General features: G+C 36.8%; 2 protein-coding genes across 2 annotated transcripts in view; one reads left to right on the top strand and one right to left on the bottom strand.

Moving 5' to 3' along the window:
- b3gat2 (beta-1,3-glucuronyltransferase 2 (glucuronosyltransferase S)) overlaps positions 1–12,578 on the top strand; it is a 639,688-nt gene that overhangs the window by 225,336 nt on the left and 401,774 nt on the right. The window lies entirely within an intron of this gene.
- smap1 (small ArfGAP 1) overlaps positions 1–12,578 on the bottom strand; it is a 260,078-nt gene that overhangs the window by 13,869 nt on the left and 233,631 nt on the right. The window contains exon 9 of the mRNA XM_062058838.1: positions 1–62. This exon is cut by the window's left edge and continues 128 nt beyond it. Within this exon, the coding sequence (XP_061914822.1) occupies positions 1–62 (62 nt within the window). The remainder of the gene's footprint in view (positions 63–12,578) is intronic.

The following is a 12,578-nucleotide window of genomic DNA, read 5'->3' as shown; positions in this document are numbered from 1 at the left end:
GTAGAGGAAGAAGATGAAGAGGTGGAGGGATCTGATAGTTGAGGCACAGCACTGGAACCTATCTGTTGGGGTGAAGAGAAATTTAGTATTTTCCTCCAGAAAAGTACATGCCATATGCACACTTTCAACGCTGTTAGAAAAACCATGCAGAGCCGTTTTTTTTTCTAATTATTCAAAAATAAAATAACATATTTTATTTCAGGACACTGAGGGAACTGTTATTTCTAAGAAATGTAAAATATTTGTACCATTTTTCATTTGACAGTCAATGGTTTGAAAATATTTTTCAACATTATTGCACAGTATGCATGAGTAGAAGCAGAATAATAAAATGTTCAGAAAATAAAAGGCCCTTCAAACCCTGTACTTTGATGACAAATGAGATTATGTTCCTGTTTTGAGGCGTTCTTAACTGTCACACAAATGTACAAACAAGTTAGCCACTGTGTAATCATTAAAATCCGTAAAACTATGTTATACTGAAAACTTCTAGCAGTGGGACAATCAGGGGATGGGTGGCAACAAAGATAAATATTTGAACTAAAATTCAGGTTTTTGGATTTCAGGTTTTTGTTCTGGCTTTTTTGTTTACGTTTCAACTCACACATTTCCAACTTCAGCACAATATGTCAGGTAAAACAAATGGTGGACATTGGGATGTGTCTGAGCCATAGCAGTCATCCAAAAGTCTTGATGGTGGAGTGGCTACAGTATGAGATGGATTTTTTTTTTAGTTGCTCATTTTGTTCACACTGCTCACACTGTCTCATATTCATACAAAAGCAGTGACATTTTGAGGATAAAGAAATGGTGAAGTCAAATATTTGTTTGTTTCACACATAATCAAGCCAATATCAACACACCTTTAGTGTCCACAGTGTTCATATTTGTATCTAGATATCCACAATAAAGTGATGAAAGAATATATGTTTTAGGGAACAAAATACTTGATATGTAAATATGCAACCTTGAGTTTTCCCTCAATCCAAACTATTCAGCATACCAAGGGTCTGAACTATTAGAGGTTTGCATGTATTTAAACGCGTGCAAACTTGAAAGCACATGCAAAGCTGATCTACTAATCCATTTAGCGTGTCTGTCTTCATGACTATGCAGAATATATGCTGATTAACAGAACACCCACAGTACTAGAAGGACAAGATGCAAATATAATCATTTAGCGCTCACAATGGGATTTACCAAGACTGATGCTATTTTGCATCTATATTTAGTAAACCTAAAAAAAGGATGTACAAACTGCCACAGTTACGCACAATTGGTTTTGAGAAAGCAGGCGATAATTTTATGTCTGTGTGCATATATATATATATATATATATATATATATATATATATATATATATATATATATATATATATATATATATATATATATATATATATATATATATATATATATATATATACTACCGTTCAAAAGTTTGGGGTCACATTGAAATCTCCTTATTTTTGAAGGAAAAGCACTGTACTTTTCAATGAAAATAACTTTAAACTAGTCTTAACTTTAAAGAAATACACTCTATACATTGCTAATGTGGTAAATGACTATTCTAGCTGCAAATGTCTGGTTTTTGGTGCAATATCTACATAGGTGTATAGAGGCCCATTTCCAGCAACTATCACTCCAGTGTTCTAATGGTACAATGTGTTTGCTCATTGGCTCAGAAGGCTAATTGATGATTAGAAAACCCTTGTGCAATCATGTTCACACATCTGAAAACAGTTTAGCTCGTTACAGAAGCTACAAAACTGACCTTCCTTTGAGCGGATTGAGTTTCTGGAGCATCACATTTGTGGGGTCAATTAAACACTCAAAATGGCCAGAAAAAGAGAACTTTCATCAGAAACTCGACAGTCTATTCTTGTTCTTAGAAATAAAGGATATTCCACAAAATTGTTTGGGTGACCCAGAACTTTTGAACGGTAGTATATATATATATATATATATATATATATATATATATATATATATATATATATATATATATATATATATATATATATATATATATATATATATATACGTATATATATATATATATATATATATATATATATATATATATATATATATATATATATATATATATATATATATATATATATATATATATATATATATATATATATATATATATATATATACGTACATATATATATACGTATATATACTGTATATACATATACACACATATACATATATATTTATACATTTATATATATCTTTATATATATATACATACACATATATAGATACATATACATACATATACATACATACATACATACATACATACATACATACATACATACACACATACATACATACATACATACATATACATATTATATATATATATATATATATATATATATATATATATATATATATATATATATATATATATATATATATATATATATATATATATATATATATATATATATATATATATATATATATATATACATACATATTGTATATATACAAGAAGCAGAGGAGAACGCTACGCTGGCAAAGTTTACTGACTCAATGTTGTCAACAAAAGTAACACAATTAATAAGTTAAACATATGCCTTTGCTAAACGGACAGTCACCGTTTGCAGGACATCCTGCAAGAAGATGTCGTTCATATCACCACAGCTGATCTGTCGTACCTTGAAGAGGCACAATCACAGCAAGGATAAACCAACTATACTACACAAACAAGAGCATCAACCTGTAACCACGGACTGAATGTGAATTTATTTTGCTTCCAGGAGAACGTCTCTAAACACAAGTACAGTTGCCAATAACACCAACAATAGATGCTAGAATTGTTATTTTAATTGGGAATCACGTGTTTCAAAAAGTGCATGGGTCCGGATCATCCTTGCAAATCTGAAGAGAAAATAGCTGAGCAGAAAGCACAGAAATGCATTCCTGCAATCTTGTCACCATCTCCATGTATATGTGACAATGTTGCAAGGCCATCAAAATTGTTAATCTGTTAAATGTTTACACTAATGGGGCTTTTAAGGTTTAGGAACATCTGGCACTTTACATTAAACTATACAGTGTTGATGCTCAACGTAATTGTGTTGTTCTTTGTGACAATGACAATGAATTGAATTGAATGTACCGTAATTTTCGGACCATAGGGCATACTGGGGTATAAGGCACACTGTCAATGAGCGGGTCCATTCAAGTCTATTTTCATAAAAAATGCACACCGGATTATAAAGCGGATTAAAAGGGTCAAATTATGATTTTTTTTTTCTTACATGCTAAACACTTCCTTGTGGTCTACATAACATGTAATGATGGTTCTTTGGTGAAAATGTTTCATAGATTATGTTTTACAGACCATCTTCAAGCCGCTTTCTGACTGTCTCTTGAGGATGTGCCGTTTTGTGGGCGGGTCTTAATTATGTGATTACACTTCGACAGGGACTTCTCCCCGTCATCTTTGTTGTACTGGTAGTTTTATGCGCTGCCATAGCGAGTCTACTGGCAGGTATAAATCAGAAATGTATGCCACTTTGTTTCAGAAATGGCAACAGCAGAGGATGAAGGCCTCAAAACAAGAAGATAGAGAAAAAGAAGGAGCTAATTAACTACGGCGCGGACTACAATGGTGGAAGCGCGCACATTTTTAGGACTTACCGGTATGCAGATCCCAAATACACATCAGCAGGGACCAATGGATAAGAAAAGTTGGTTTTGCATAATATTGCGAAACAAAATTCCAGATGTTAGCTGTGTCTCAATTCATGTGGTCCATGCGGTCGACAAAGACTGAATCCTGGCGAGAGTCCTGGTGATATGATTTGGGACGTCTAGCCTACGGAACACTTCCTGGTTAAGTCTGTTTTCCCCGCCCTTACATTTATGTCACATATCTGTTGTTCAGTCGCGCAAAGTTGAATAATGACAAATTTAAGAGAAGAATATCGGATAGTTTTTTGTGTTCTCTTGGTCCTTTGCCTCATTTTCGAGGAAGCAGCTAAGAGCTACCAGCACCGTCACCATCTGATTTTCCTGTGGTTAGAGCCGACCGATCATGGGAGATGGTTGTCTTGGAGATGTGTCACATGTTGACATAAGCGTTCTAAAGCTTTTGTTCTTAATTATTATTTAATGATGGATTATTATTATTTTATGCTTGTTGTAGTGTGACATGTACCTTTAAAAACAGGCAGACAATCCAGAAGATGTCCCGGAAAGAGTCCACACGGTCTATCCATACAGCAACACCACACGATCTTACTTTATTAAGATGTAATTCACAATTGATTAACTTTTTTAATCTTGTCAATTTGGCTGCATTATAGCCAGTAATAGTAAATATTGGGACAGCATAATATTATTATTATCCAGTGATGGGCAGTAAAACTATATTTACCAGTAGCTTGGATACTTTTCGAACGAGTCGCTTTTCCTGTAGCTTAGCTACTTTTAGACCTATGTAGCTAGGTAGCTTACATCAAAGCTACAAGCTACAAAGAGAGAAAATGGACAGCGCATCCAGGCCAAAAAAAATCTGAGAAAATCCAATGACCTGGATGAATGAGAACGAAGAAAATCTGTGATGATTGGTTGGTGTTCATTGATGAGTCACAATTGGCTAACGTTAGGACTGGCCAATCAGATGCAATATAGGAGGGATCATCGAAACCAGGAAGTAAAATCATGACAGACACACACTCATGTCACATGACGACGAGGGAGTCAGAGACAGAGAGACGCTTCAAGCTGACCACTTAAAAAACAAAGAAACAAACTTAAAATTGGTGGAGAGATTCTCTCCCGCAGATTAGAGTTTTTCTTTAGAGATGAAGATGACATCTAGGAAACACACAATAATGCTAGTCTTTTGTCATATTTAGACAAATGTATGCGTTTTGCAAAAACAATGCCCAAAACCTTAGTTTTTAGTTGTTGAGTAACAAACATTCAGGTAAATTCAGTTCATCCATCCATCCATTTTCTACCACTTGTCCAGTTTAGTTTCAATTTATTTCTAACATGCATACAATACAATGTAATTCATCACATATTTCCAGTTGTTTCATTACAGCACGTCTGAAAAGGAGTAGGAAGAAGCTGAGCTTATTTAATCATATCCCTTTTCATACCGCAGCAATTTTATCCAATTTCCTTGTTGTCTGTAACATAACAGGGAACAAATAAAATAATAAACAAATAATATACGTACCATAGTAAGTAAACACATATTAAATACATAAATGATCTTTGTCTCAATAAAAAAAAAAAAAAGGAAAAAAAAGGGTTGAAGATATTCATCATAATTCTTGTTTTGTGTACTTTGTGAACACTTGTAGTTTGAACAGTCTCTTAAACTCAATCATATTGGTGCTTTGTTTGATTTCTTTGGTTAATCCATTCTATAATTTAATTCCACATACTGATATACTAAATATTTTAAGTGTTGTACGAGCATACACATAGAGTTTCCTCTAAGTTTATATTTCTCCTCTTTTGTTGAGAAGAATTGTTGTACATTCTTGGGTAGCAGGTTATAGTTTGCTTTGTACATAATTTTAGCTGTTTGCAAATGCACCAAATCATTGAATTTGTATGTTCTCTATAGCCAACATTATGTATTATTCTAATTGATCTTTTTTGTAACACCATTATTGAATGAAAAGCACATTTGTAGTTGTTTCCCCATATTTCTGCACGCTGAGTTCATGAAAAGTTTTACTGCCTATAGCCATCACCAACTGTTCCCAAACAACACACGTCATTGTTTTTTGTCAAGATATAGATGGATTCTGATTTTTCTACTGTAGGCAGAGAAAATGAATAACATTGTAGGGGTGTGCCAAAGAAAAAACTAACTAAAATAAATACATAGTTTGCGGGACCCCTAGAGGTAGTAGTAGGGTGTCCCCAACTGAATGACAGATAGTTAACAGTAATGGACCCTTATTGGGTCCATTTGTACACTCTCAGTTACATTAACAGTGATATTATGCATGTGGGCTCATAGATAAAAACGCTGTTAAATGTAGTTTTGATGTAGCAAGTTACTTTTGCTGTGTAGCTTGTAATGTAGCTTGCTACAATTCTCTGGGGATAGCTTCTCCTTTGACAGCATTTTGAGCGATGTGTATAATGTTTTATGTGCTCAATGAAACATCAAAGTTTTGGGATTGTTTGTCAGTCCACCTGAAGTCCACACATATCTATTATGGGGGCTGGCGTCCACTGGTTGCACTTCTTATGTCACCATGTGTCAAATAAAATAGCTGCAAGGTCGGTAATCACAACCAGTATTAATATGTACATTAGGCGCACCAACTTAGAGGCGCACTGTCGATTTTTAGGAAAATGAAAGGATTTTAAGTGCGCCTTGTAGTCCGAAAAATGCAGTAAGTATTCAAAGGCATTCTTGATTTTCATAGTAAGAATTTAACACTTGCGTTTTAGCAGGTATTCAATCTTTTGCCACTCATTTCTTTCTTTCTTTCATGTTTATTTCGAATATGTAGACAAAACAAAAACAAACACATTTTGCAAAAAACAACAAAAAAGCCATTTAAGAATGAATAACAAAAACAATAATAATAATAATAATAGTAATAATAAAAAGCAAAAAGAAACAAGAAATCCAAGTAAATATCGCCATGTTTTGAATGTTATTATTTTATAAAATCGTCATTGAGCTAGCTAACACAGCTGTAGCTAGTAAACTACGATGTCAGACTATAGCAAATGTACTTTACAATTTACTACTTTGTATGAATGATTAAACAGCTAATCTTGATTCAGAATTTACATTAGCCATTTTTGGAAAGTTGTTTTTATTTTAAAATTGTACAAGCTAGCTAACACGGCCATAGCTCGTAAACTACAATGTCAGACTAGCAGCAAACAGACTTCACTACAATTAACTACATTTCATGAATGATTAGACAGATAATCTACATTCAAAATTTACATTAACCATTTTTAGAATGTTGTTGTTTTTTTTTCCTGACAACCTATTGTACATAGATTCTGAATACTGTGACCTTTGCTTTTTATCACTTATTTCTGTAACAACGATTTTATTGCGTGGATCGTTCTCCCTTGATGCAGCAGGAACTCCGGAGGCAAGATATAGGTGAGACACTGATTTATTGTCCATAGAACATGCAAAAATACAAAAAGACAGAAAAGCGTGCGGATAGCTATGGCGAAGATTAGCACAGTAAAAGGAATCAAATATCGTAGAAATACTTAACGTAACGTGTTGCATGGAAGCAAATAGTAGACGTTGTCACTGTTGCGTAGTGCAAACAAAAACGGCAGGCTGAGTGTGGCAAAAACGGAAATAAGTAGCTCTCTGATTTGTGCCCGGCAGCAGGTGAGCGTCCCGGACACTAATCAGAGGCAGGTGAAACTAGTCAGCAGCCATGGTAACCAAAACACACAAACTCAAGGGTGATTAAAACAGAACTGAGGGAGTCAAAACTAAACAAAACATGATCCGGGCAACGCATCATGACAATTTCCTGACTAATAACTGTTATGTAACTTTGTACATTACAGTTGTGTATTTTGCCAGCGAGCTGCTGGGGGTGATGACATAGCGGGAAACAAGTGGCGTCCCATTGTCTAGTGAAGGTGTCGTCAACTCTTTCCAGGCCAAAGACTGAATGATAGAGAGAAAAAGAAGGGACCCCCCATTTATAAATCTTGTATTAAATTGTGATTGTGTTTTAAATTAAACTGGTCCTAAAGGCCTGCGATGAGGTGGCGACTTGTCCAGGGTGTACCCCGCCTTCCGCCCGATTGTAGCTGAGATAGGCTCCAGCGCCCCCCGCGACCCCGAAGGGAATAAGCCAGGGGTCGGCAACCTTTACCACTCAAAGAGCCATTTTGGCAAGTTTCACAAATTAAAGAAAATAATGGGAGCCACAAAAAAAAAATTTAAATTTAAAATGAAAAACACCGCATACAAAGCTTAAATTGCTTTGTGCTATGTTAACCAGGGGTCTAGGACACACGCACTTTAATATGGAAATTTGATGTTAGTGCGGCCCGCGAGTTTTGAATGAATGGCGCTGGATAGCGTCATACTTGCCAACCCCCTCACTATTTCCGGGAGACTCCCGAATATCAGGGCGTGATGGCACTGCTTTTAGCGCCCTCTACAGCCTGCCCATACAGTGTACCTGCTCGTCCACATGTAGAATGCAGCCTCAGCTTGCTCACGTAAGTGACAGCAAGGCGTACTAACTCAGCAGCCACACAGCTTACACTGACGGTATAGCCGTATAAAACAACTTTAACACTGTTACGTTACAAATGTGCGCCACACTTTGAACCCACACCAAAAAAGAATGACAAACACATTTCTGGAGAACATCTGCACTGTAACACAACATAAACACAACACAACAAATACCTAGAATCCCATGCAGCACTAACTCTTCCGCTCAACCGACGCACGGAGGGGGGGGGTTGATGTGTGGGGGGGTTTGGTGGTAGCGGGGTGTATAATCTAGACCGGAAGAGTTAGGGCTGCATGGGATTCTGGGTATTGGTTGTGTTGTGTTTATGTTGTGTTACGGTGGGATGTTCTCCAGAAATGTGTTTTTCATTCTTGTTTGGTGTGGGTTCACAGTGTGGCGCATATTTGTAACGTAACAGTGTTAAAGTTGTTTTTATACGGCTACCGTCAGTGTAAGCTGTGTGGCTGATGACTAAGTATGCCTTGCTGTCTCCTACGTGTGCAAGTTAAAGCTACATACAACATGTGGCCAGACTGGCACGCTGTTTGTAAATGCTATAGATGACAACTACTGCAGTGCAATTAGGGCACGCCCTTAATTTAGTAATTAGAGTTAAAATAGGATTGTATTTGCCCTGGGAGTTATCTAGGAGAGACACTGAGATCCATAAGTCTCCTGGGAAATTTGGGGGGTCGGCAAGTATGCAGCTAAGCCGCATCAGAGTGGTCAAAGAGCCGCATGCGGCTCCGGAGCCGCGGGTTGCCGACCCCTGGAATAAGCGGTAGAAAATGGATGGATGGATGGTCCTAAAGGCACTGAACAATACTAGATATTTAAATAATACAGCATAGTGGCGTTAATAGCTGCTAGCTGGCAACTACCTCCATAATCTGTAACTGGCAATTAGAGCGATAACTTTCAACAACAAACAGTTTTTTATCTCAAACCTGCAAGGTACATTGAGTAGGGTGGCACTGTCATTTCTAAACTAAATGCAATATGTTGGCGCAATGTTCTTGTGTATTTGAAGGCACTTGAATTTGTGAAAGTTACAAGGAAAATACAGGGTTTCCCTTACATGTAATGTGGTGCACCACCACGGCAAAATACAAGCTGCCACAACTTAAAAATGTGGGGTTTTTTTTAACATGAAAACAAATTTAAGTAAAATATAGTATGAATAGAAATACTGTTTACAGTCTATTATTTACACATTGTTGGCCATAATTTGTTTAAAATACCTCTTATATATCATTAAAATGTACTTCTATGCTTCATTTTGAAAAACGTACATCTGAATCGCCTGTAAGCATAAGTGCTACAGCTGGTCGCCCACCTGATTGACCCTGGAACTGAGTAGGCACTCAACAAAAGGAAGGAGAGAAGAAAATGTGAGTGGGAAGGATTTTTCGTCTATATACTTACATATATGTTTTATTAGCCTGCAAATAAGCAGGTCCATTATATGTTTGCATTAAGAGAGCGGCATCAGAGCCAACCTTAATCCTTTATTATTGTATTGAGGTTTTTTTTAGTTTATTCGAAACTGGATAATTATTTCTAATGTGATTCAGACATGAATGTGCACATCATCTGGATATTGATGTGCTTTCCTTTGTGTGCTTAGTTTTACAGTGACTTCATTGTGGAGAATATCAATAAACTACCTAAAAAAAATTCTACGTCTGTAATTCGAAGGACTGTTTACATATTTGGCAAACTACATTCCAACATTCAGCAAGGGCAGAGTATAGTGTAGCCCCTGCTACATTTTACAAAAAGCAGCAAAACTTTAAAAATACAGCAAAATGATATAAGACAAAATAAATGTGAATACTAATAGCTAAAAATATTTAAATGTTCAATCCCGGCTCTGGATCTTTCTGTGTGCAGTTTGCATGTTCTCCCCGTGACTACGTGGGTTCCCTATCGGGTACTCCGGCTTCCTCCCACCTCCAAAGACATGCACCTGGGGATAGTTTACCATAGGGTAATTTGAGCTGGTGCGCGAGGCGGAGAAGTTCCGGTTAGATATAGTCGGACTAGTTAAAATAAACTAACAATTAAAATTATGGACTTGTGAAAAATCTGCAAGATTTCAAATGAATATTTCCCTGTCTGTAAATTAGAGTGCTAAGAAGTCACTGATGTGAGTTACTGTATTTATCAAAACAGTGAAGGCATGTCCATGTTTAACAACACAAAGATAAAGTTCAGAGGTTTTAAAGAGGAACTGCACTTTTATGGGGTAAATTTGTCTATCATTGACAATCCTTATGTAAGACAAGAACACAGGTTTTTCTTTTTTATGCATTCTAAATAGTAAAATAACGCGATCAAAAGGCCGCTTACAATAGAGCCTGTGGGAGTCGCTCTATTCTGCCAATAAAAGCCCTTAAAAAAACATCCAAACACCTCCATTAAGGTTTTGCATAGATGTTGTAAGTATATATGTAATGTAGTAACGGCCGCATTTATAATAACATTTAATATTTATGTATTTTGATAATTTTTAGCGTTCTGTGTCGCATTAATTTAAAAAACGCATCACAACCGTTGCTTTTTTTCCAACATCACTGGCTATTACTCACTGCAGATTTCATGAAAGCCAACAAACATAATAAAACATCACTTACTGTGCAAGGTCTGCTGTCATTAGAATGCCGACTGCTGGGATGTTCATATATTCACATTCACAATGGCTGTCAAAGTTTACCAACTTGTCGGAATACCTACACAGACTTCTCCTATGCAGGTGAGATGCATGATTTATCATCTAGAATACATTTACAGGGACCAGGGAAGCGAGGAAGCAGCAGACCACTCGATGATGTAAATATAGGCACACACGGGAGTGATCACGGCGCCTCTATAAATAGTTTGTCTGCGTTAGCGCTTATAACAACAATATCACTAATACTTGGTTAGTATTTAAGTCACAAAATGTAAATGGAGTATTGTTGGCGGCTAGTTATTTATCAGATTTTATGAGCGAAATAGAGGAGCTCCCATTGGCTCAGCTGTAAGTGGACTTTTATTTATGTTTATTTAATATTTAGAACGCTTGTGTGTAAGTGGGTGACCCAAAAAGTAAAAGCAGGGGCGACTTCATGGCCATAAAAGCTGTAAGAAATAGTGTCCTCTGAAACGCACACACACACAAAGCTTTAAATGTGTGTTGTGCTCAACTACTTAGCAGGCAGTGCTGCACTCCTGTCTCATTCAGCTGACTCTCTTTGACTGGAGAAAGGGAGGGTAGCGGCAAAGCAATACCTGGAGGGAGTAAGGTAAAAGAGAAAACAGAAAGCAGAACTTAAAAAAAGGATGGGTGATGGAAGAGGCACCATACAAAATAAGAGAGGGCAAAAGGGGGACATAAGGCAAGAAAGGAGAAGGATGAGGTGCGACAAGTGTGATAATAGTGAGGGCAACGTGGGAAAATAAAGGTCAAGAGGATGAGCAAGGATGGAGAAAAATAGACTACAAGAAAGTGTTTGAGCAGAGCATATTAAACGATGAATAGGTCAGTATTTTGTTTAGAGAAGTAACGGTGCTGCAGTGGAGAGTGCTTGTGCCTGAGTACGATTCCAGGGCTTGGGCTCTTTCTGTGTGGAGTTTGCATGTTCCACTGTGACTGCGTGGGTTCTCTCCTGGCACTACTCCCACCTCCTAAGACATGCACCTGGGGATAGGCTGATTGGCAACAATAAACTGGCTAATGTAAGTGTGAATGGTTGTCTGTCCAGGGTGTACCCTGCCTCCCTCCCGAGTGTACCTGAGATAGACTCAAGCCCCTCGAAACCCTGAGAGGGACAAGCGGTAGAAAATAGATGGATGGATCTCTTGGGAGGCGATTTTATTTTAAATAAACTAAATTGTCTTCACTCGATTAGCATGATGTCACACTTCAAACAAAAGTACTTGATTTGCTCCAAAGCTAACCCAGATCATCAGACTTCAAAATCCTCCGTGACAGACAAACATTAAGCTTCATTCTTTCCTGGAAAGAATATTGCAAGAATAAAGGCCGTGACTCAGCCATCTGGCTCTGAGGTTCTGTGATAAAGCCATCATTGGGTCTGGCAAGGATGATGAACACGTTCAGCAGTAAAATAAATTGCTTGGAGGATTGAAAAGTTTAATTAAGTTTGCATTAAGATGTGGCAACTAATTTTCTGGCATGCATAGCTTGGATTAGGATGGTTCATTAGGACTTTGGTGGAGGGAAAATACATGTAAAAAATGCCTACCAGCTAGAGCAGAGGTCCCAAACTTTTTGACTGGAGTAATAGAATTTTGGCTGTCTATCTATATCTGTATATGTATTAGGGA

This window comes from Entelurus aequoreus, linkage group LG09 (genome assembly GCF_033978785.1).
Source record: "Entelurus aequoreus isolate RoL-2023_Sb linkage group LG09, RoL_Eaeq_v1.1, whole genome shotgun sequence".
Taxonomy (NCBI): domain Eukaryota; kingdom Metazoa; phylum Chordata; class Actinopteri; order Syngnathiformes; family Syngnathidae; genus Entelurus; species Entelurus aequoreus.
Note: the sequence above shows the minus strand (reverse complement) of the source record. Positions and strands in the feature narration are given on the sequence as shown.